The following is a 22,602-nucleotide window of genomic DNA, read 5'->3' as shown; positions in this document are numbered from 1 at the left end:
AAGTGGGATGCTAGCATGTGGGGGGGGGACAAAGGGGTTTCATCCTCCACCCGCCCCACGACTGACGGGGCTTCCTCGGCCAGCCTCTGGAACACCTCGGCCCCCGGTAGTCTCACTTCCCAGCACGAAGTTGCTCTCCAACTTGGACCATCCTTCTGGGGAGAATGTGAGCATCTGCCCATGACCTTCCCTCATCCAGTTTAAAAATTATCCCCCCTGGCCTACAGCTCCCCTCCCGGAACCAGACCTTGTCCAGACTTTGTTAATGAATCCCTGAGTTGGGGGGGGCGATGGTAATCCTAAACCGGCCCCACCTTCCGGGTTCAATCCCTGCCCTCAATCCTTATTCCCCAAAAGCCATGTTTGGACCTCCGGGCCCAAGTGCCAAGCAGCTGGTGCCCTCCCTGGGCTGGGGGGGAGACCCCATCTCAGCCCCCTCCTCCATGCAGCAGGCTGTCCTTAGACTGGCACTCTGAGGTAAGGCCCGGCTCGGATCTCGACAGGGCAGGTCCTCAGCTGGCACCTCCTCCTCCCTGGCCCACCTGCCCTTGGGGAGTAGGCAGTTCCTAGTTTCTCTGGGGGTGGGGAGAGAATTAGATGCCGGGGGCAACGAGAATGATAACGTATGCTGCTTCCAGGATGGAGCTTGCCAACATTGCTGAGTGCCTACAGCAATTTCTTAAGCCCATTTCACAGAAGAGAAAACTGAGGGAGATCAAAGTGAAGTGACCCGCCCGGACAGGGATCACATCGCTGGAGTCGGAGGCCGGGTTCAAGCTCTGGTCTTTGTCCTGTGCCATCCACTGGGCCACTTGGTGCCCTAGCGAGTTGGGAGTCCTTAGAGAGGCTCTTTCCCTGCCAACCTGCAATCCTGCAGAGCAGGGCTGAGCACCTGGGCCCCCCCTGCCCCCAGGATGGCAGATTCACCAAGTGATAAGACTCCTCTGGGGCCCCTGGGGCCCATCTTGGCCAGTCTGAGGAGGCCATTTCCCCTCTCCCGGATGTCCCCAGACTGAGTCCATTCAGCCTTTGCCATGGTCTACAGCAGAGTGCACTCAAGACCATGAGGGCCCCTCCAGGGGCTAATCAGGCCGGAGAAGACTGGAAACCTGAGCACTCGAACCCGGCCCCCACAGCTGAGAAACTGGGCCCTCCGCCTTATCCCAGGGCTGTGCCCCACTGAGGTCCTGGCTAAGAAGGGCCCGGCTCCTCGGCCTCCACTCTCTCCCAACCTTGCCCCAAGTTGCATCATTCAGGACGCAGAACTTCAAAGCTCCCGGGGCCACCCACCTGGCCAGGCCCCAAGGGCCCCCCTCCCCCGCCCGAGGAGGCCAGGTGTGCAGGTGCCAGCTGGGCAGGGGGTGGAGCTTCCCCTTCTCTGTCCTTGCCACCCATCGCTGAGGAGATGTGGAGAACCTGCACTGAGGGGAAGGGGAGGGGGATGGTCTGGTGCCATGGGCCCGGGCTGAGTGTGGCTCTGCTGTTGGCCTCCATTTCCACCCCAGGGGGCCAGGGCTGGGATAGAGGGCCTCTCAAGGCCGCCATCAGCCCCTACTTTCTGCTTTAGGTCCCCGAGGACCCAGAGTCGTCCTCCTAAAAGGACGCCCAGAGGGAGGCCCCAAGAGCAGGCTGGGAAAGTGGAGAAGGGGCCCGGGAAGATCCCAGGAGAGGCGGCGCGGCGAGAGGGGCCGGGCGGGCCGGGTCCACAACTTTATTGGGAGCTCCAGGTACACACATATGTACATACACGCACGCAGACGCAGACACACGGGCTCTCTCACATGCTCACGGCGTCGCTGCCGTGACCGCAGGGTTCCAGGGGCTATGGCACCACACACAAGGGGCTCCCCTCCCCTGATCCCGGCCAGGGTGTGGTCCCGCCGTCCCAGACGGTAAACTCGAGCATCTGCTGGGGGAGGGGGGGGGCAGAGGGTGGGGGCGGGGTGAGGCCCAGCCGGGCCCCCTCACTCCAGGGACTGCAGCATCAAGAGCTGCTTCAGCACCTTTGTCTGGCTGGTCTCTCGGATCTCCCCGGCCAGGAACATCTCGTCCACCACCGTGTAAACCTGCAGGCAGAAGGACGGGGACTGGGTCCAAGGGCGAGCGGCTCTGGGGAGCTCTTCGCCTCAGCGAGGGAGGAGGGGATCCGGACCGGCCCCCCCGCGCCCCGAGGCTCCCTACCTTGTAGAAGTTGAAGACGAGGTCCAGTTCACAGACATTGTGGAAATACTCATTTAAGACCTAAGAGGCAGGGAAACAGGCAGTGAGGGCTCCAGAGCCGGAGGGATAGGATGGAAGCTGATTTGGTCACCGCCCCCAATGCCAGATGCCTTCCCCACCCCCATCCTGGGACCTCGCTGACCTCCCTGCCCCCCAAGGATGTGGCTGGCCCCCCCTCCCCATCCAGGGTCCCTGTGAGCAGCCCCGGCCCACCTCCACAAAGTTGTGGATGGCCTCAGGTAGGCCAGGTTGTTGTCATTGACATCCACGCAGATGCAGAAGTAGAGGCCGCGTAACGGCGATAAATGATCTTGAAGTTGCGGAACTGGAGGTAAGGGAGGAGAGAAAGCGCGAGGTCAGGGCAGCAGCCCCTCAGCGGGCAAAGGCCCGGGCTGGAGAGCTCACGTGGCGGTCACTGCTGGCAAGGGGCAGAGATGTGGAAGAGGGGAGAGGAGGGAGGGGGGAGGGGGGGAGGGGGAGGGACAGGGACAGAGAGAGAGAGGGAGACAGAAGCAGGCAGCCGTGAGGCTCCAAAGCGCCTCTGAGACCATCTGCAACAAAGCCCTTATTTGACAGGAAAGGTCCGGCGGAGCTTCAGAGCAGGGCCAGGCCGGGACAGCAGGTCAGACCGGCCCTGCACGGCCCCGGGCTCAGAGTGGGGAGGCCAGGCCCCCACCGCAGAAGGAGAGAGCTGTCCCATGGGACTCTCAGGTCAGTGCTAGGAAAGGGCCAGGCCCCGCCGAGGTTCCTCTCTCCTCTATAGAGGGATGAGCCTCTCACCTCCATCCCTCCTCCTGTCTCCCCCTCCCTGCCCAAAGCTTGCTGTGGGAGCACCGCCATCTTGTGGCCCACCTGGTAACTGCAGCGAGGCGCTCTAGGGGGGAGGGGAGGGGACACATAGATGGGGAGGCCAGGAGGCAGTGCCAGAGCTCCAAGGGGGCCAGAGGGGCAGCGGCGGAGGGTCCCGCCCCTGCTGACGCTGCCCTGCTCCCTCCCCCGTCCTTATCCTCCTACTGAGACTCCACTTCTCACCTCGGGCCGCCTGGACAGCTCCTCTGCCGCATGCCCTCCCAAGCACCCTGCCCCGCGCTGGGGAGACTTTCTTGGCTAAAGGGCCTTTCCACACCGGCACCTTGTACGAATACTCTCACTCTTGTAAACCCCGATAAATGGAGCGGGTTCACAGCTGGCCCTGAGCCATGCCGGGCCCAGGCTCTGCCCACAGGGGGGCGCCACAGAAGGCCAGTGGACCTCTCCTGGGAAGCACTTCACAGTCGAGGCGGGAGGGGGCTCCGTCCCCCAGGCAGACCAGCCTCGGGCTCCCTCCGGGCCCTGCGCCAGGGACAGGCCAGCCTCAGGCTCCCTCCGGGCCCTGCGCCCGGGGACAGGCCAGCCTCGGGCTCCCTCCGGGCCCTGCGCCAGGGACAGGCCAGCCTCGGGCTCCCTCCGACGGCTCCCTCCGGGCCCTGCGCCTGGGGACAGGCCAGCCTCGGGCTCCCTCCCACGGCTCCCTCCAGGCCCTGCGCCCAGGGACAGCCCAGCCTCGGGCTCCCTCCGATGGCTCCCTCCGGCCCCTGCGCCCAGTGACAGCCCAAGTGGCCTTAATAAATCCTTGCTGTAAGAAGGGTTGATTGGGGTGCTTCCGGATCTGCCTGCAGACGCGCCGGGAGCGCAGCTAAGGAAGCTGGCACTGCTGGGACAGTGAGAACTTGGAGCCGGGGTTTCTTACACAGAACCACACCTGTCGGTCAGCAAGATCCTGAAGGCCAAGCTTCCTCCGGGTACCCCCATCAGACTGAGAGCCCCTTCTGCTCTGCCCAGTGCCCTCTCAGGGTGATCCCCCCACAGGCAGCCGGGTTAAGTGACTGGCCCAGGGTCACTCGGGTAATAAGTGCCAAGTGCTGCCCTGGGGGCCAGCTTTTGATGCAAGAACTAACAGTCACATAGAGAGCTTTTATGTGGCGAAACATTTTACAAACACCTCATTTGATCCTCAGCTACTTCCCTGGGAGGCGGCCCTATTCGATTCCCATTTTACAGACGAGGGAACTGAGGCTCCCCATCTGCCTAGTCAACCTCCTTCCAGAAGGGGGGGCTGTCACCTCCACAAAGTTGGTGTGCTTCGCATCTCGGACCGTGACCACGGCGTGCACCTCCTCGATCAGCTTCTGCTTCTCATCGTCGTCAAACTGCATGTACCACTTGGCCAGGCGGGTCTTGCCCGCTCGGTTCTGGATGAGAATGAATCGGATCTGCAGGGAGACAGGCCAGGAAGCCATGAGCAGGGGGGGGGGGGGTCCGGGCAGAGCCTGGAAGGGAGGCCCCCTCTAGCTTTGGGGCTCTGGGCTGGGGGCGGGCTGAGTCACCCCTCGGCTGCCTGGGGGACGCTGCTGCTCCCTCCCGCTGCTCCCTCCAGCTGCTCCCGCCCGCTGCTGAGCTCAGGGGAACTGCTTCCTACCATGGCCAGGAACTGGCCCAGCCCGGGAAGTGAGGAAGCGCCCAAGGGCTGGGGAGAGGGCTGGGCAGGTCCCAGCCCCCACCCTCGCCCGGGGCATCAGGTCCGCCCAGGCTCCCGGCATCTAAGCTCCCCTCTTCCTTTCAGGTCCCAGCTCTAAACTCCCCCCCTCACGTTTCCAAATTCTACACTTCCTCCTCAGCTACTCAGGGTCCCAGTGCCCTCCCCCAAGGTTGCCAGGTCCCTCCCCTCCCTCCCTAGGGGCTCTCTAGGTCCCAAAGTCCCAAGTTCCCCCTCCCCCAAATTCTCCCTCCCCCTCCCCGGTGTCTTCTAGGTCCCCCAAACTCAAGCTCCTCCTCCCCCAGCAGGTGTCTTCTAAGTCCCAAAGTCCCCTCCCCCTCCCAGTGTCTTCCTGGTCTCAAACTCCCCCTCCCCCTCCAGGTGTCTTGCAGGTCTCAAGCTCCCGGCCAGATTGCGGGTTCTCCGCGCCCGCCCCTCCCCGACACTGAAGGCCTCCTCTGCTTCCCCCTTCCACTCCTCCTTGGTCCATTCCGGCTCCGTTACACCAGGGCGCGGTTAGAACCAGTGGACCCGGCCTGGGGGGAGGTGCGGGGGGGGGGGGGACAGAGGAGTCAGAGAAGACTGACATGGCCCAAGGATTCTCGCCCGCGTGATTCCCGTTACCATGGTGATCCCTCGGGGTCGAGCCCCCACCCCGATCTCCCCGATCTCTGGGGTCCCGCGGAGGCTGGGTGACTTCCAAAGCCGCGGCTTCAGGCTGCTCTCCGGGCCGCGGCCGAAACGGACATCCGGTACGACACCTCCCTTCCGCGCGGCGGTCGCTGGGATTTGTAGTTCAGGTCGGTGGGCATTGGAGCGCCGTCTCTCCCTTCCCAGCATGCTCCGCTCTTCCCAGCTCCTCTGGTCCCGGGAGTCATAGTTGTAGCAGCGCGAGCTGAGACACCAGGGGGCACCATTTCCCCACGGCCGCGAGTAGCGGAAAGAGCTCCGTAGTAGAAATCTGAAGTCCCACGTTTCAATGCCACTTGTAGCCTCCTAGCTTTGTGACGGCCTCGGCCGAACCTAAGAGGAAGCCCGGTGGCCTCTCTTAGGCTAAGATCCCGGGCTTGCATGCTGGGAAGTGTAGTCCTGGAAGCACAGACCCTCCTCCCTTTCGTCATCCTCCGGGAGAATAGAAGTCCCCGGATTCAGATCCGCTCCCCCTTGGAAGGAACCTCCACCTCGGGGTGGGAGAGATCCAGATCCACCCCTCCGCCTTGGAGCGGCCCAGAAGAGTCCGCACACAAAACTTCATTCTAATTGGTCTACTTCCCATCTCTGCCCACGGGCTTCTTCCTCCCATTGGCTTTCAGAAGGGCTCACTCTGATTGGCCAGTTTAGAACACCCCCCCCCCAGAGGCGAAACCTGGAGACCGATAGAATTGGTCTCGCCTCCCAGCCTGCCTTCGCGGTTAGGGAAAGAAGTGCTGACTGTGTGAGCCTGGACAAGTCACGTGGCTCCTCAAGGTCTCGGTTTCTTCGTCTATAAAATAAGGGATTTAGATTCAGAGGCCCTAAGATCAGGTTATAAAGCAAAAAAGGTCACCTATAAATTGCCTACTATGTGCTAGGCACTTGTGCTAAGCTAGGCGGGGACAAACATTCAAAGAAAACAATCCCGGCCCTGAAGGAATTCACAATCTAATTTGGGAGATAATAACCTTGTACAGGCGAGATGTATGGACAGAGGGAAGGGTTCAGGAAAGGCTTCCTGTAGAAGGCGGGCCTTGAAGCCGGGAGGCAGAATTACAGAGGAAGAGCACCCCAGGTATGGAAGATGGTGGTGAAATGCCCACGGGGGCCGCTAGGGGGCGCAGTGGATGAGCACCGGTCCTAAAGTCTGGAGGACCTGAGTTCAAATCCTACCTCAGACACTTAACACTTCCCGGCTGTGTGACCTGACAAGTCATTTAACCCCAATTGCTTCGGAAAAAAATAAAAAACAAAAAAACTACCTCAGAGTGCTTCTGAGTGTTTCACGCCTGCCTCCCTCCTGTTCCCGAACCCTTCCCTCTCTTAATCCAACCTGATTTCGCCTCTTGCCTGTGCACAGTAGAGTGCATGTTGTCCCCCTCGTTATGACAGAGGATTGGGAGCTAGGAGATCAAACTGGCCCCTAGGTGGCGCTGCGGGGATTAGTGCCGCCTCAGACACTTAGCGGCGGGGACCCTTCGCCGCGGCCTCAGTTTCCTCCTGTATACAGTGCCTGGGAGAAGGAATCACGAACCCCTCCGGTGTCTTCCAAGAAACCGCCTAAGACGTCACGGAGAGCTGAAGAATGACGCACTCCCCCCCGGGCCCTGTAGAAGCAGGCCCGGTTCCTCCTGGGCCGGGGCGGGCAGGAGCTCGGGCCTTGTGGGCCCTGCGGGGGTCCGGGAGCGGACTGCCGGCATGCCCACGTGGACAGTCCGGAGGCCTGCAGGCACTGGGGATGGCAGCTTCCGCTCGGTTCACAAAGAAGTGGTCTCAGAAAGGGGCTTGCTCAAGGTCCTCCCGCGTCCCAGCCCAAGCCCTCTGGGTCAGCAAAAGCTCCCCGTGGCACCAGCCCGAGGGGGCCGTGAGGTGGGGGCGAAGCCGCCTTCCGGGCCGGTCACTGCACGGAGGGCGCGCAGCCCCTGCTCGCCCGGCTCGGCAGCCAGTCTGAGGGCCTGCGGGGATGCTGGAGCCCGGAGAGCAGTTCCGGTTGGCAGTCCTTACTGAAGTCTGCTAATTGTTGACTTGTCTGTTTATTTTTCCTGGAGCCGAGGCCTGGCACGGGTGTGGGGGAGGAGGCTTCCTTCTGCTACATACCCGGAGGTGAGGTTTCTGCTCTCCTGATTCACGTCTGGTAGCACGGGAAAGCCCGACGGAGGCTCCGGGTTCTAATCCCAGCGAGGCGTGACCTCCCGCGCGGGACCTCCCTGCGCGTGACCTCCCCACATGAGACCGGGCCCGCGCGGGACCTCCCTGCGCGTGACCTTGGGCGGCTTCTTTGGGCCATAAATTCCTGGCCTGTAAATTGTTTGTTTTTACTCGCTAGCCTTTGAAGTCCTTTAAAGTTCAGATTTAATCTATATTCTTGCGATTTAAAGCTGACCGGGAGTAGCATTACTTTGAAGTCCTGGAAAGTCACTTGCCACAACTCGTGTCCTTGGGTAAGGGGTCCCTTCTCTGGGATCCAGTTTCCCTTTCTGTAAAATGAGGTGCTGGGGCCAGATTCAATTGGAGAAGTAATTATTAAGCACTTAACTGCGGGCCAAGATTTGGGGATAAAGGAAAAAATCCCTGGGGCTCTACCAACTCTAAATCCATCTACGAAATCAATGGAAATAATATTTGTAAAATGCTTAGAGAAGTGCCCGGCACATAGTAGGTGCTTAATACCGTCTTGTTCCTCTCTCCCCTCCCCCCCATTCCATCCTCAGCCTCAGAAACAAGGCCGGAGCTTGCTGGATTTACCAGCTAAGCCTTCTATACATCAGCCTGGGGTTCCCTTTCCCCTAAGGGGCCTCCTCATCTTCTCCTTGAGATAGCTTTTCCCACCCACCTGATTCCCCCACAATCTCTCCCTTTCCCCACTATTCTGTTTTGTATCCTGATTATCCCACATAGGAATGTAAACACTATGAGGACATAGCCTGTTCATTTTTGCCTCCAACCCTGGCAATCCACAAACATATATTAATCAACTGCTTTTAAAAATAAATCTTTTTTTTTTATTATTTTCAAAACATATGCTAGTTTCCAACATTCACTCTTGCAAAACCTTGTGTCCCAAATTGTTTTCTTTCTTCCTTTCCCCCCCATCTCCTCCCCTAGATGGCAAGTGATTCAATATATGTTTAAACATGTGCAATTCTTCTATACATATTTCCACAATTACCATGCTGCACAAGAAAATTCAGATCAAAAAGGGAAAGAATGAGAAAGAAAACAAAATGCAAACAATAGAAAGAGTGAAAATACTACGTTGTGATCCACACTCAGCACTTACAGCCCTCTCTCTGAATGCAGATGGCTCTATCACAAGACCATTGGAATTGGCCTGAATTACCTCACTGTTGAAAAGAGCCCTGTCTATCAGGATTGATCATCACAATCTTGCTGTTACTGTTTGCAATGTGCTCTTGATTGTACTCACTTCACTCAGCATCAGTTCATGTGAGTCTCTCCAGGCCTCTCTGAAATCATCCTGCTGATCATGTCTTACAGAACAATAACATTCCATAGCATTCATTTCCCATAATTTATTCAGTCATTCCTCAGCTGAGGGACATCCATTCAGTTTTCAGTTTCTTGCCACTACAAAAAGGGCTGCCACAAACATTTTTGCACATGTGTGTCCTTTCCCCTTTTTTATGATGTCTTTGGGATATAGGCCCAGTAGACAACTACTTTTTGGCCTAATGTTTAGAGATCTGGCTGTGGAGCAAGGAAGACTTGGGTTTTCAGTCCTCTGTTTGACTCCAGGAAAAAAAATCATTTAACCTCTGAGAGTGGGTATTCCCCAACAGGGCTTCCCAAACTTTTTCCATTTGCAACCCCTTCTTTGCCCAAGGCATTTTTGTCCAATCTTGGGTATATATAAGTATATAAAATAGATATACAAACCAAACACTGGTAATAAATCATACATTTATTTTAAAACAAATTTTTGGTATATATACAATGTTATTTATTCAAGAGAAAGTAAATTTGCATTCTAATGAGATGAATGGGCTAGTTTGTTTTCACATAAAGAAATTAAATCTTGGCAGAATATTTGATACCTTTTATTGTTGCCAAATTTTTTGAAATCCCCAGACCCCAAATAGAGACAAGATCCACAGTTTAAGAAGCTTTACTCTACAAAACTAGCTTAAAGGAAATTCCAGAGAACATGCTGATCTGAATCCGTAGAAGGAACTTTCTCCTCAGGTGGCTTGGAGCCAGCCAATCAATCCACTTTTATTAAGTTCTACTAGGTACAGGCAGTAGAAAGAAAGAAAGAAACAAACAAACAAAACCAAAAAAAAAAAAAAAACAACCAAGACAGTCTCTGCCCTCTAAGCTTATAATCTAATGGGAAAGCTAAATATGTATAAACAAATCACAGATTTTATTTTCTGTTTAGTATTAGGAATTCCAAGTAAAAATGAAATATTACCTTCCAAAGGATATAACAAGTAAATCTGAAGTAGTTAGGGAGAGTGGACACAGCCATTATGGGGGAATGACAGGGACAGAGGGTAGTGCTGAAGCAAAGTTTGAAGTAATGGATTCTATGGGGCCAGAAGTGAGAAGGGTTTAAGTTCCAGGCACAGGGACTGTGTTAAGGCACAGAGTCCAGTATGAGTTAAGTTGGACCTAATGTGGAATACATGAAGAAGTAGGGTAGAATTAGGTTGAAAACTGGGACTAACTTGTAAAGAATTTAGAATGCCAGAGTTTATATCTGACTCAATATATGCTTATGAATTTTAACCAAAACAGGGAACTCTAAGACCATCTCTCAGGTGTAGCAATCAGCAAGTATTTATTGTAAAAAGTAAACAAACATAAGGACAGGGACTGGATCTGGGGATTTCATTGTTAAAGGGAACATCAGGGTAGTGAAAATCCCTTCTCCTATACAGGTCAGCACTGTCTTTGCAACTTGGAAGGTGGTCCAGCCAGGGGCACAGCCAATATGTGGCAGGATTCAAATACAGGTTTATATTGTCTTGAAGGGATGGGAAGGAGGAGACACAGTATTTATTAAGAATCTTCTTCGTACTAAGCACTTTAAAAGGATCAGTTAAGTTATACCATCCCTCCAGGAGGACAAACACCATACATCATCACTAAATAGTATGTATCTAAAGAAGAAGAAGCTCGACTCCCTTGTCCCTAAAGGCCCTTCTAGATTTGAGTCTTACAATGTGGAGTTAGAAAACCTGGATCTGAGACCTCATTCTGATAGACCAGCTGTGTGACCTTCGGGCTTCTATTTCTTCAGGGAGCAGTTTTGTCTGCTGAAGGAACTGGCCTAGAGTCCAGGCCCTCGACTCTCTCGGAGGCCTATTCTACCTCTCGTTTGTTCTTTGTCTCCAAAGAGAAGGGGTGACAGCATCAGGGAGAACGGGACTGAGGCAGCGCTGTGCAGTCATCAGCCCGACTTTCTCCTCCAGTCACCAGAATTCAGTGGCAGGGCAGAAGGCAGGATGACCGGCCACAGCTGGGGAGGCGGTGGATGACCGAGGCAGCTTTGATGTCCCACCAAGCTCCCAGAACTCCACAGCTCTGCATTAGCTGCCTTCATGGCCACTGGAACAAGCTCTTTTCATTCAGTCATTCATGCTTGGGGTAGACTTCCCCCTAACTCACTGCTGGTTTGAGACCCATGTGTTACCCTCCTCTTGGTTTAGTCCAGCTGCAGAGGGGTTACAGAGGCTCTAATGCTGTTCTTGCTGTAGCTTTTCAGAGCTACAGCTGAGAGCTGGGGGCCAGGAGGACTCTACAGGTGGAAGAGTTGCCCTAAAAAGGGGAGGGTGTGTAAGCTGAATCACTGGAGGTCCTGGTTCTCGCTAACACCCCATACCTTCATGTTTACAATGGAGAGGGGCAGGACTGAACTGTCTCAATCCCATTCTCAGCCCTGCGCCTTCATCCAGGTCCGGGTCCTCCTCTAACTTTCACAACTTAGAATTCCTGCCTTCATTCAAAGCTCAGCTGACCTGGGACCACGGACCGGACTGACCCCGGGAAGTCAGCTCGGTCCTCCTGGAGGCTCCCAGGGAAAACAGGTGGTAAGTAGCGGGCCCCAAATCCAGGGTCCTCATTTTGACTTGGCCTTTCGTTCAATCTGACAAGCGTTGTAGTGCCTACTATGTGCAGACATGAAACAAGCCCTTGAGGAACCTGAACTGTACCGAGAGAAGCCATCCTCCCAACCCTGCAGACACGGAAAACTACACTGACGTTAAAATGGGGAGGGGAGAGGGGGAGGGCACCCGCCGCCGACTGTCCCAGGAGCCTTGAAGGCAGGGGGGCTTTGCAGAGAGGCCCGGGGTTCCAGGGTGCTTCCATGGTCTGGAGCGGAGCCGGGCCCAGCAGGGCTGGTTCCTTCCCATGTCCGGCTCGTTCTGCGCTGGAGACTGTGGGCAGATCCGGGGGCCTGTGCTGACCAGGCTCCGGGCGCCCCACTTTCCCGAGGCTGCCCAGCTAGTATCGGCAGGCCTCTGCAGTAGAACACGCGCTGCCCGGCTCCGCCCATACAGGGCCGGACCGACGGAATCCAAGTCCCTGATTGGGCGCCTGGGACCACGCCCTCTAGGTTCTCCAACTCCCTCTCGGGCTGCGGCCCTGCCCTGGCCCTCCCCTCCGCGTTTTCCTCGAGCTCCCTAAGGCGGCTCCGCGTGCCCCCTCCGCTCGCTCCCCACGGGGGGCTGCGACTCAGGCCCGCCCCGCGCTCTCATTGGAGGATCACACCTCGCGCGAGCCGGTGGGTTCGCGCTAGGCCGATATGCCCTCCCCTTTCCTCTGCTGCGGTGTTGCTGGGAGCTTCTATGCGGCCGCGCGCGCCGGCGTGAGAGGCCTCGCACCGGGCGCGCCCTCTCCCCTAACCCCGGCCTCTGAGTGCCTCCTGCGGTCCTAGAGTAGAAGCTGTCGCGCACGCGCTCCCCCGCCCCGCTGCGGCTAGCGCTTGGAGGGCGTGCGCGCTCTCAAGCCCCGCCCCCTCGTGCAGTGTTGTGTCGCGCGCCGGGCAGCGTGCGCGCGCTCGGGCCTCACTCCCGTCTCTCCCCCCCATTCCCCCCAGCCTCGCGCCGGGTCTCGCGCCCCTTCCTGCCCCTCCCCCCTCAGTCCAGCCTCGGCGGCGGTTGGCCGGGGTACATCGCGCGTGCGCTCGCTCGCGCAGAGGCTCACGCTCCCCCTCCCCGCCCCTCGGCCACCTTCCCACGGCCTCGTCGCGCGCTCTCGGGCCGGGTCTCGCGGCGGCGCCCGGGGCGGGCAGGGCAGGGCTGCGGCGCGGTACAGCGCGGCCCGGCCCGCCGTTTGCAGCGGCCGCCCCTGTCCTCGCCCCTCCCCCAGCGGCGGCGGCGGCCGAGCCCGAGCCCGGCGGGGTGTGAGGGAGGGAGCGGGAGCGCGGCCCCTCCCCCTCCCTTCCCGGACCCTCCCCTCTCCCCCGCCCGCCGCCGGCCCCTCCCCCTCCCGGCCCGGGCGGCGGCGGCAGCGGCGGCAGCGGCAGCAGCAGCAGGAGCAGCAGCACTATCACCAGCGGTAGCAGCGGCGGCAGCGGCAGCAGAGAACATGGCGCCGGGGCCGCCGCCGCCGCCTCCGCCTGCCCGAGCCCCCAGGCCCGGCCCGCGCTGAGCCCGGTGAGTGGGGGCGGGGTGGGCCGGGGAGGGGCGCCGCGGGGGGCTGGGGGGCCAGGCCCCGCCGGGCTCGGCGGCTCCCCCATTCCCCGGAGCTGGCTCGGACCAGGCTCCCTTTCTTTCTGCTGGTGCATCTCCCTCCCCTTCCCTCGAGTGGGGCAGCGAGGCTCCGGGGAGGGCTCGCCGGGGGGACCAGCTGTGCCCCCTTCCCGGCAGGGGCTCACGGATTGCCGGGCACCAGGGGAGCAAGCATCGGGGCTCCTGTCCTCCCCCCGTTCCCATGGATTCTCGGGCCGGGGGGGGCGCGGCGTAAGGGTCCAGATTTCCGAGCTTGGGAACAATGGAGGCATTCTTGGGAGTGGGGGGTGCGTCCCCCTCGGAGCCCCCAGGGAAGGCTTTCCCCGTGGAGCCGGGGGAGGGTTCCCCTCTCCCCTCCCCCTCCGAGCAGCGGGGCCTGCGCCCTCCCGGCGCCGCAATCCTCGGGCTGCGGCTGGAGTGCAAACACCTTGAGGGCAGGGACCGCGGCCCCGGCCTCGGGTACCGGGCGGGCCGCGCCGGGAAGTGGCCGCCCCCGGGGCCCGTGAGCCTCAGGCGCCCTTCTCCTCCGGCTCCCTCCAAAACTTAGCCGCCGTTTCGAGAAGGTCTCTTTTCCTTCATTCCTGGCCTTTCTCCCCCCTCCCCTCATGCTCATCCCCCCCCCCCCCCGCGGTCGGGAGCTCGCTGGGGACAAGCCGTTTGGGGGGGATCTGCTGCTGGGGGGGGCAGCGCCCTCAGCTTGTCCACCCTCCCCTCCCCGGGGGCCCTGGGAAAGCCCCGGGCAGCCGCGGGTCAGCCTCGGGTCAGGGGTGCAGACTTTGTTTTTGGACCGGACGAGTCCCTGTTGGGGTCCTTTGTGTCTTGGCCTTCCCGGCCTCTGAAGGCCCAAAGGGGCTGCCGGTGGCTCGTGGGGGGGGCCCAGCGCCCCGCTTCCCCTCGGTCCTGGGGAGGGGCTTCCTGGGGGATGGGGCTCCGAGGGGAGAGGGCCAGGCAGGAGCCCCCAGCGTCTGGGGGGCCCCTTCGGGCGCTGGGGGATTAGGGGCGTCGCAGCAGCTTGTGCCGGCGCCAGTCACTGCCCCCCGCGCCGGGCTTCCAGGGCTGGGGAAGGAGCAAGTGGGTCATGGGCCCTTAAAGTTGTGCTAAGGTGTGCGCGGCTACCGGAGGGGGAGGGAACTCTGACTCCGGGACGGAGTCCCCTGATTTCGGAGCACGAGGGGCCCGGGATCTGCCGTGGTTGGCCCGCTGCCCCCCAGGCTGCTGTCAGCCGGGGAAGAGGCGCAGGAGCCGCCTGGCCCGCTCCCCTTGGCCGGGTGGGGGAGGGGGCGACGCTGCGGCGGGAGGAGTGCGTGTCAGCCGGGATGCCAGTCCAGAATCCTCCGGGCTTAGCGGGGCCCTGACCGCCCCGAGCGAGAAGGCTTTCTTTTTACCGTGAATTTAGTGGACCCGTTAACCTGAAAGGGGGGGGCAGTGATCACCTGAGAGGGTCTTAAGTGAAGCCCCCATTGGTCACTTTTAAAGAAGTGGTTCTGGGTGAACACGATTTCACATGAAGAGCCCCAGTCAGGGGGAGGCTGTGGGGGAGGGTCCCGAGGCCTGGGTTCTAGCCCTGCCTCGGGGCCTTGGGGAAGGCTGGTTCTCCCTTTGAAAAACAAGGGCAGACTAAGTGGTCTTCAGGTCCCTGAGGCAGAGGGCAGGGTGTGTAACGGGTATCGGGCGAATGGCACTCGGGTGGGCATGAAGCGATCCAGATTTTCCTTAATGTGAGTGGGGGTAAAGATCCCAAGCTCCGAGATTCTGGGGAGGCTTTTTTAGGACCGCGGCTCTCGTTGTGTGGCCTTTTGCCTGGGAGCTCCTTGGGGCTCTCTGGAGACCTGGGTGTGATGCGGGAGCAGCGGTCACATGGGAGGCAGGAAGGGCCCGAAGGTGCTGGCACCGTCCTCCTGGGCAAGTTCTGGCACCTCCCGGACCCTGGTTTTTCACCTGGACAATTCCAGCTCACTGCCCAGATCAATCTCAGGACCCTGGGAGTTCCTTGATTGGAAAAAGTGCAGTCCCGGGCCTTGACATTGGCTCTTGTGACTTTTCTGTCATCATCCTGACCCTGTCTAGGAGCTTTGCAGAGCTTCCGTTGTGTTCTGAAACACACCCAGGCTGTCCCCAAGGGCTCCCAGGCAGATGTTCACAGTAGGAGCCAAATAGAGAGAGGCACGGACGGTGGAATGTTCTTGCCCGATAATTGGTGCACCACAAAGACCAGCAGATTCCTAGATACGAGGCCCCAGACCGGCCAGGTACTGCCACTGGCTCTTGCACTGCAGACTTCCGAGGTGTCAGCCTTGGCTGTCGGGCCAGCCAACGTGCCAGCCGGGGCTCTTTGTTTTCATAGTGGTGGCATTTCTTCATCTGGGAGCCGCCTGGGAAGACGGAGGCCAGGGCATGGCGCAGGAGCAGATCCCATCCAGGCATTTCTTTTAACCAGTCTTCCCTTGCTTCTCTTTTCCCCCAGGCTCTCTCCATTCTGGTCCATTCTGGTCCAGACCTTTGGGGTCCCTACATTGTCAAAAACCTAAAACAGAAGTGGGGCTCCAGTGGATCGGGGGAATGAGCTTTAAGGTTTTACTAGTATGTGGGGAGGGTGAGTCCTCCAGAAATACATGCCATCGCTTCCGGATGGGAGCAGATTTTGTCCCAAGTTTTCTTCCATCCATCCCTTGTTCCCGCCAGCCAGTCCCGGCCTGCAGTGTAGAAAAAGATCCCCGGGTTTAGAGCTGGAAGGAGGTTTAGAGATTACTTAGTGTCTCTGATTCATCTGATAGATGAGGAAATAGGCCTGGAGAGTTGAAGCAGCTTGCCCAGGTCATCGTGGGTAATGGGAGAGCCAGGGTTTGTCCCCAGATCTCCTGACCCCCTGAGAGGTGGGCTAATCGCACCCCAGGAAGAGAGAGGGGGGCTTAGCTCTAAAAGGGGTTCCAAAGGCCCTTCCTCCTCCTGGTTTCTAAATAAGTGCCACCCGCTGGGCTTGTTGCTAGGTCTACTGAGACCAAGTGACACTGTCCTTGCCTGGGGGGGGTGCATTCTCTCTGGTGGCACATCCCCATGAGGTTCCGGCACACTGCCTGGCTCTTGGAGCAGCAGGTCCTTGCTGGGGGACAGGCCAGTTTGCCAGGACCCACTGCACCTAAAGAAAAGCTGGTACCCTTAAGGCTGGCAAGTCAGAGCTGACAGGCAGGGTAGGGGGTTAATAAATACTTAGTATTGAAATGAACCAGGGAATCCCCCTAAGTAGTAAAGAAGCCAGATTGTAGAGTGTCTGAGAGGTGTCTAAGGAGCCTGCAGGTGTAAGCTGGGGTCAGTGTGGGAGGGGCTTAAATTGTCAAACAGGAGTTTCTTTTTGACCTTAAAGGTCAGCCCCGGGAGGAGAGCCTGGAGGCTGGGAGGACACTTGGGGAGTAGCAACCTGGGTCCGGGCCAGTGGTGTCAAGGGCCTGAACTCGTACAGAAGCTGGAGAAGAATGGGGCTGCTGCCCTGCCACCTCTCCAATCTCTTGCTGCCACATTTCTTCTATAGAGATGCAGGCTTGCTACTTCGATGTTTAAGTTAACCCCTAACTCTTGTGTGCCTGTGAATTTAGAGCTGGAAGTGGCCCTACAGATGATTTAGTCCAAACTCTCTAAAAAAAAAAAAATGGAGGTTCAGAAAAGCAAAGTAATATTCCGGGGTCCGAGTAAGCATGTGGCAGGCTCCTCATTTCTCTGGCTGTGCTCTCGTTTCTTGGGATGTGCTGATATGGGGCATGGGGGATATGGTTCTAAATCTAGGGTTTATGAACTAACTTTAAAAAAAAATTCCCACAACTGTATTACAGTGTAATTGGTCTCCATTGATGTATTTGATTTCATAAATGCCTTTTCATTTTTCTGAGAAGAAATAAAAGAGGGTCCCTAGATTTCACCATACTAACTGCCAAAAGGGTCCAAGATACCAAAAAAAAAAAAAAAGTGAAGAACCCCTCAAGTCTCAAGATATCTTAAAGCCCAGCAAGTCCAGTTGCCTTTGCAGAGATGCAGAAGCCAGGTCCACAACTAAGGTACCCTAAGGGGGCTTGGATTTGGATCCCTCATTCAAGGAGTGAAGGGCTTGAACCATAGCATCTCTTTTTGTTTTACCTATGGGTGCTTTAAAAAAAAAATCCAAGTGTTTTTCTTTGAGTTATCCATACAGAGATTTGTGTATAATTTGGGAAATAGTAAGGATTGGAGAAGACTTGCTATGGTGTGAGCCATGGCATGCATGCATCAGTGTACACCTCCGGGTACCTTCTTTGAAGAACACTAGGAATTTTTTCACAAGTCCCTGTTGATCTCAAATCTCAAATAGCAGTGGTTTCAATAGGGCTTGGGTTGCTCCTATAAAAACAAACAAATCCCTTATGTTGATTTTTCTGGGAAGTTTTATCTCTAATGTTTGGTATAATGAGCTTTATGAAAAGGAAATTATTCTTGCAAATAACTCAGAGCATAATGTGCATTTTACTTCGACTGCAAATAACCCAACTTCTGCTTTTTCTTACTCTTTTATTGTAACTAATATTTCCATCTAATGAAACTCATTTTGGATAATAGAATTATACATTTGTAAGCACTTTTATACATTTTTGATGTTGCTAATACCTGAGGACTTCTTTGGCAGCTGTGTGGCCTTCTGGCCACCTGAGGATATTTGTGTTTAGTGATTTCCTTTTGCATGTTCCTACTTTGCCCTTAGGCTGAGTTTGGGTACAGTGTGGTGGACTGCAAGCTCACTGAAGTGTTCTACAAACCTTGGCAACCAGAAAATCTAATGTTGTCTTAGGCTGCCTTGAAAGAGGTGCAAGGCCAGGGTCTCATGGCTCTTGGCTGAGACTATTGAAATGTATTGAGTAGTAGGGAGCTCTATGATGAGGCTTGGGCTTTTGGAATATCACTTAGATAGTTGGTTGAAGCATGAACTGGAGGGAAGAGAGATTAGAGCAGCAGACAGGAGGTTAGGGCTAGGGAAGATCTGAGAATCATCTGGAGAGAAGTGGTAATTGAATCCATGGAAACCACAGGGAAATAAAAATCCTTCTCTGACTACTCCAGGTAAAAGGCAGTGATCAGTGCTTTTGTGCAAATGATAATCAATTGAAAGTTTTACTTGAATGTGTTTCTCATGACTATCAAGATCTGGTGTCATGTCCACTCTGCTATGTTGTTGCTCGGATTGCACACAAGGACTTTTAATAAGTTGAGGAATTCAGTTGACTTCATGGGGGGAAAATCTATAAAATATAATTGTATTACATACCTGGATTAAAAACTCCCAGGTTTCTCATCTCTCAGTGAAAAAAAGTCTAAAATTGCCGTTGTCTTCTACCCAGTGCCTGGACCTGATAGACATTAAACTATTAAGATTCAAACCAAACAAAATGATTGCCATTAATTGCCACCAATAATTAAGAAACTCCCTTTGTTTAGCAACAGTTTGATTTGTGTACCCATTAAACTAGGTAATAAATTAATATGAAGTTTTATTAGCTTCCTGAAAATACAGGTTTTGGTCTATAATTTGCTTGGCCTTCAAGGAAATTATTTCGTTCAGGGTCCTTTTAAAAGGTTTTGTGATTACAGATATTTTAATCCAAAGTAATGAAGACATGATACAACTTTTTGAGATGGTACTCAGACCTCCTTGGTAGAGGTGCTACTCTTGTGATTTAATTCTTAATGACTTGAATTCATTGATGAGTTTCTTTAGGCATGTGGCTAAGTAAAATTTCCTATTTGTTAAAGAATAAAATTGAAGTCTTGTGAGAAATCCCAAAAGGTCTAGAATGTTGTAGTGGGTCTATGAAGCTCTATTTGACTGTAAGCAGTTAATTGCTATATACAAAGGCTTAGACATTTGTTAAAGTAGCAAGTAAGCCTGATGTTTTCAGATGTATAAAATACAGATCTTTTAATTTTTTAATTTAACAGACATTTTGAAAATTAATCTCTTTTCCCCCATTATTCTCCCTTCTTGTTTGAGAATTTTTTTAAATCCAAAAAATCCGGGCCTTACTACATACCTGCATATCCTGTCAAAAACAAATTCCCTTAATCTTGTCCAAAAATCTCTTTCTGCATTTTAAATTTATCATTTGTGGTATGTTTCAACGTTATTCTTCTGGATTTGTGACTTATTGCCTTGATCAGAATTTAAAAGTCCTTCAAAGTTGTTTTTCTCAATTTAAAAAATGGTGCTTTTAGTTCTGCTCCCTTTCCTTTCTTTCAGTTCTTAGAGGTCTTGCCAGTTTCCTCGGAAGCTGTCCTTTTCAACATTTCTTATGGCACAATGATGTTCCATTACATTCATATAACATAATTTGTTTAGTCATTCTTCAGTAGCATACCCCCTTAAGTTTCCAATTTGGGGCTACCACAAAAAGAGCTGCTACAATATTTCTGTATAAATAGATGCTCATCCTCTTTCATTCTTTTTAGGCATAGGCCTAATAATGGTATATCTGGGCATGCACGGTTCACTTTCTGGGAATTCTATATTAGTTTTCAGAGTGACAAACAAGTCACAGTATCTATTCCTCCAACATTAGTCATTTTCTTTTTTTCATACCTTCCAATATGATAAGGGTAAGGGTTCAGTTACTTTAAATTTTGTTTTGAAAAATATGGTGGTTTTAGCTTGAATTTCTTCCTTTGAAAACTATATATCCTTTGTCCATTTATCTTTAGGGAATGACTTAGTCCCATACAGTTGAATCACTTCTTTATATCTTGAATATAAGACCTTTATTAGTTGTAACAAAATTTTTCTCTCCATTACCTATTTTCCTTCTAGTTTTTATTATATTAGATTTGTTTGTGCAAAAACTTTAAACTTTTCTCTAATCAAAAAAGGGTTTCTTTGGTCTTGTATGATCCTATAGCACTATTTTAGTCATGAATTCTTTCCCCATCCATTGATTGCTGAGGTAATTTGTTCCTTTCTACTGTAACTTTTCTATGTAGGTTATTTATCCATTTGGATGTTATTTTGTTGTGTGGTGTGAGACATTAGTCTAAACCTAATTCCTATCATATAGCCATCCTTTTTCCTGGCGGTTTTTGCCTGATAATCCTCTCAATAACTGAGACCTTGAGATTTATTGAACACTATGTCACTGTGTTGTTTGTTTTAGTATGTTATTTCACTGACTGACCTCTTTGTTTAATCAGCATCAAATCATTGTAGGGCTTATGGGGTAGTCAGTTTTAGCTCATGGTAGGGTGCTTTATTTAGATCATTTCCTCTCTTTCCTCTTTTACATCCACTTAGTCACCAAAAATTTGAATATCCATGATGTGCAAGCAATAATGGAGGTGAAACATGCCATTTCACAAGTTTTAGAGCTATAAGCAAGCCTGGAGAATGTTTTGCTAGGTCTCTAGTTCTTCTTTTTTTTCTTTTTCCCTTTTTTATACCTTTTTATGTACAAAACATATGCAGGGGTAGTTTTTCAACATTGGCCCTTGCAAAAACTTCTGTTTCAACTTTTCCCCTCCTTCCCTCCACCCTCTGCTCAAGATAGCAGGTAGTCCCATACATGTTAAATATGTTAAAAGTATATGTTAAATACAGTGTATGTGTATACATTTATACAGTTATCGTATTGTATAAGAAAGATCAGATTTTGGAAGAAGATAAAAATAACCTGAGAAGAAAAAAACAAAAATACAAGCAAACAATAACAGAAAGAGTGGAAATGTTATATTGTGGTCTATACTCATTTCCCAATGTTCTTTCTCTGGGTGTAGCTGGTTCTGTTCATTACAGATCAATTAGAACTGATTTGGATCCTCTCATTGTTGAAGAGGGCCGAGTCCATCAGAATTGATCATCATATAGTATTATTGTTGAAGTGTGTAATGATCCCCTGGTTCTGCTCATTTCACTTGGCATCAGTTTATGTAAAGTCCCTCCAAACCTCTCTGTATTCATCTTGCTGGTCATTTCTTATAGAACAATAATATTCCATAACATTCATATACCACAATTTATTCAGCCATTCTCTAGTTGATGGGCATCCCTTCAGTTTCCAGTTTCTAGCCACTACAAAAGGGGCTGCCACAAACATTTTTGCACATGTGGGTCCCTTTCCCTCCTTTAAGATCTCTTTGGGATACAAGCCCAGTAGAAACACCGCAAGGTCAAAGGGTATGCACAGTTTCATAACTTTGAACATAGTTCCAAATTGCTCTCCAGAATAGTTGAATCCATTCACAACTCCACCAACAATTCATCAGTGTCCCAGTTTTCCCACATCTCCTCCAAAATTCGTCATTATCTTTTCCTGTCATCTTAGCCAATCTGATAGTTGTGCAGTGGTATCTCAAAGTTGACTTAATTTGCATTGCTCTGATCAATAGTGATTTGGAACACCTTTTCATATGTCTAGAAATGGTTTCGGTTTCTTTACCCGAAAATTGTTCATATCCTTTGACCATTTATGAATTGGAAAATGGCTCATTTTTTTTTTTTTTTTATAAATTAGAGTCAATTCTCTATATATTTTGGAGTTCTACAACTGGGGAAGTAGATTCAGGCCTGGGAAGAAATTTTTCTGAAAGTTGCATGACTGGGATGCAAGGATCTTGACTCCCTGCCTCCTGCTGCTTATTTATACGATATCCTTTTAGAAACCAGTTTCCAATATTGCCAATATGATTATACTTGTGTATATAGTAGGATAATTTTGTCCCACTTATTTTTCTTTTAAAATTGAATGTTTAGGATAATTAACAGTTGCCCCCCCAGCATTGGAGGCATAGATTTACTAGTTATATGCCTATTAATGTTAACTATATCTTTATTTTGTTTATAACTGTGTTTCATTTGTGAATTCACTTGGTCATACCACCTTGTTTTAGACTTTTCTAGAAAGGGAGACACACAGTGTTAGGCTGGCATCATAAACCCTACGCTGAAAGTGCAATCTGCTGAGCCAAACATCTTTGCAAGGACAGGCGCCCCGCCCCCCCATTGCAGTTGAGTAGCTTGAGATGATAGAGGTCTTTGAATACTTTGCTCATTTAGTCCTCCTCCTAAGCTCTATGAAGCAGGATAAATTACTAACAACCTGTGAGATGGGGATGGGAAGTGGTTTTAGCTGTTGGGATCCCCTTTTACAAGGAGGGATCTGGAGATCAGGGAGGTGAGATTCATCTATGCTTTATCAGTGGCAGCATCAAAGCCCTACCAAAATGATTATATCAAATTCATTTTTCAAAGTATCTAATATCTACAATTATCATATTAGAAAAAATGGTCACTTTGTCAACCCTCAATTTGTCCTTTTGTCAATAAGTTTTTGTTTTGTTGATAAATGAAGGTGATTTTAGGATTCTCTAGCTTTAGCTTAGTAAGATTCAGGAATTCCTTTCTTTCCTTGGACCTAAATAGGTCCATCCTGGGAAATTCCTGTGGCTGTGGATCACTCAGCTCAAAATTCTAAAATGCAA

The 22,602-nt window shown here is 52.8% G+C and overlaps 2 protein-coding genes across 3 annotated transcripts in view; one reads left to right on the top strand and one right to left on the bottom strand.

Moving 5' to 3' along the window:
- Positions 1–1,697: 1,697 nt before the first annotated feature.
- On the bottom strand, positions 1,698–5,727 carry AP2S1 (adaptor related protein complex 2 subunit sigma 1). The gene is given in 7 exon segments (XM_074306953.1): positions 1,698–2,066; positions 2,182–2,241; positions 2,434–2,459; positions 2,462–2,512; positions 2,515–2,545; positions 4,323–4,472; positions 5,360–5,727. Coding segments are annotated over 7 exon segments (636 nt in total). The 5' UTR covers positions 5,576–5,727; the 3' UTR covers positions 1,698–1,964.
- Positions 5,728–12,865: 7,138 nt separating this feature from the next.
- ARHGAP35 (Rho GTPase activating protein 35) overlaps positions 12,866–22,602 on the top strand; it is a 142,400-nt gene continuing 132,663 nt past the window's right edge. The window contains exon 1 of one of the 2 annotated variants that reach the window (XM_074306952.1): positions 12,866–13,050. The gene's annotated coding sequence lies outside the window, so the exon portion shown is untranslated. The remainder of the gene's footprint in view (positions 13,051–22,602) is intronic. The other variant, XM_074306951.1, reaches the window with a different exon arrangement.

The sequence above is a fragment of the Sminthopsis crassicaudata genome, chromosome 3 (genome assembly GCF_048593235.1).
Source record: "Sminthopsis crassicaudata isolate SCR6 chromosome 3, ASM4859323v1, whole genome shotgun sequence".
Taxonomy (NCBI): Eukaryota; Metazoa; Chordata; class Mammalia; order Dasyuromorphia; family Dasyuridae; genus Sminthopsis; species Sminthopsis crassicaudata.
Note: the sequence above shows the minus strand (reverse complement) of the source record. Positions and strands in the feature narration are given on the sequence as shown.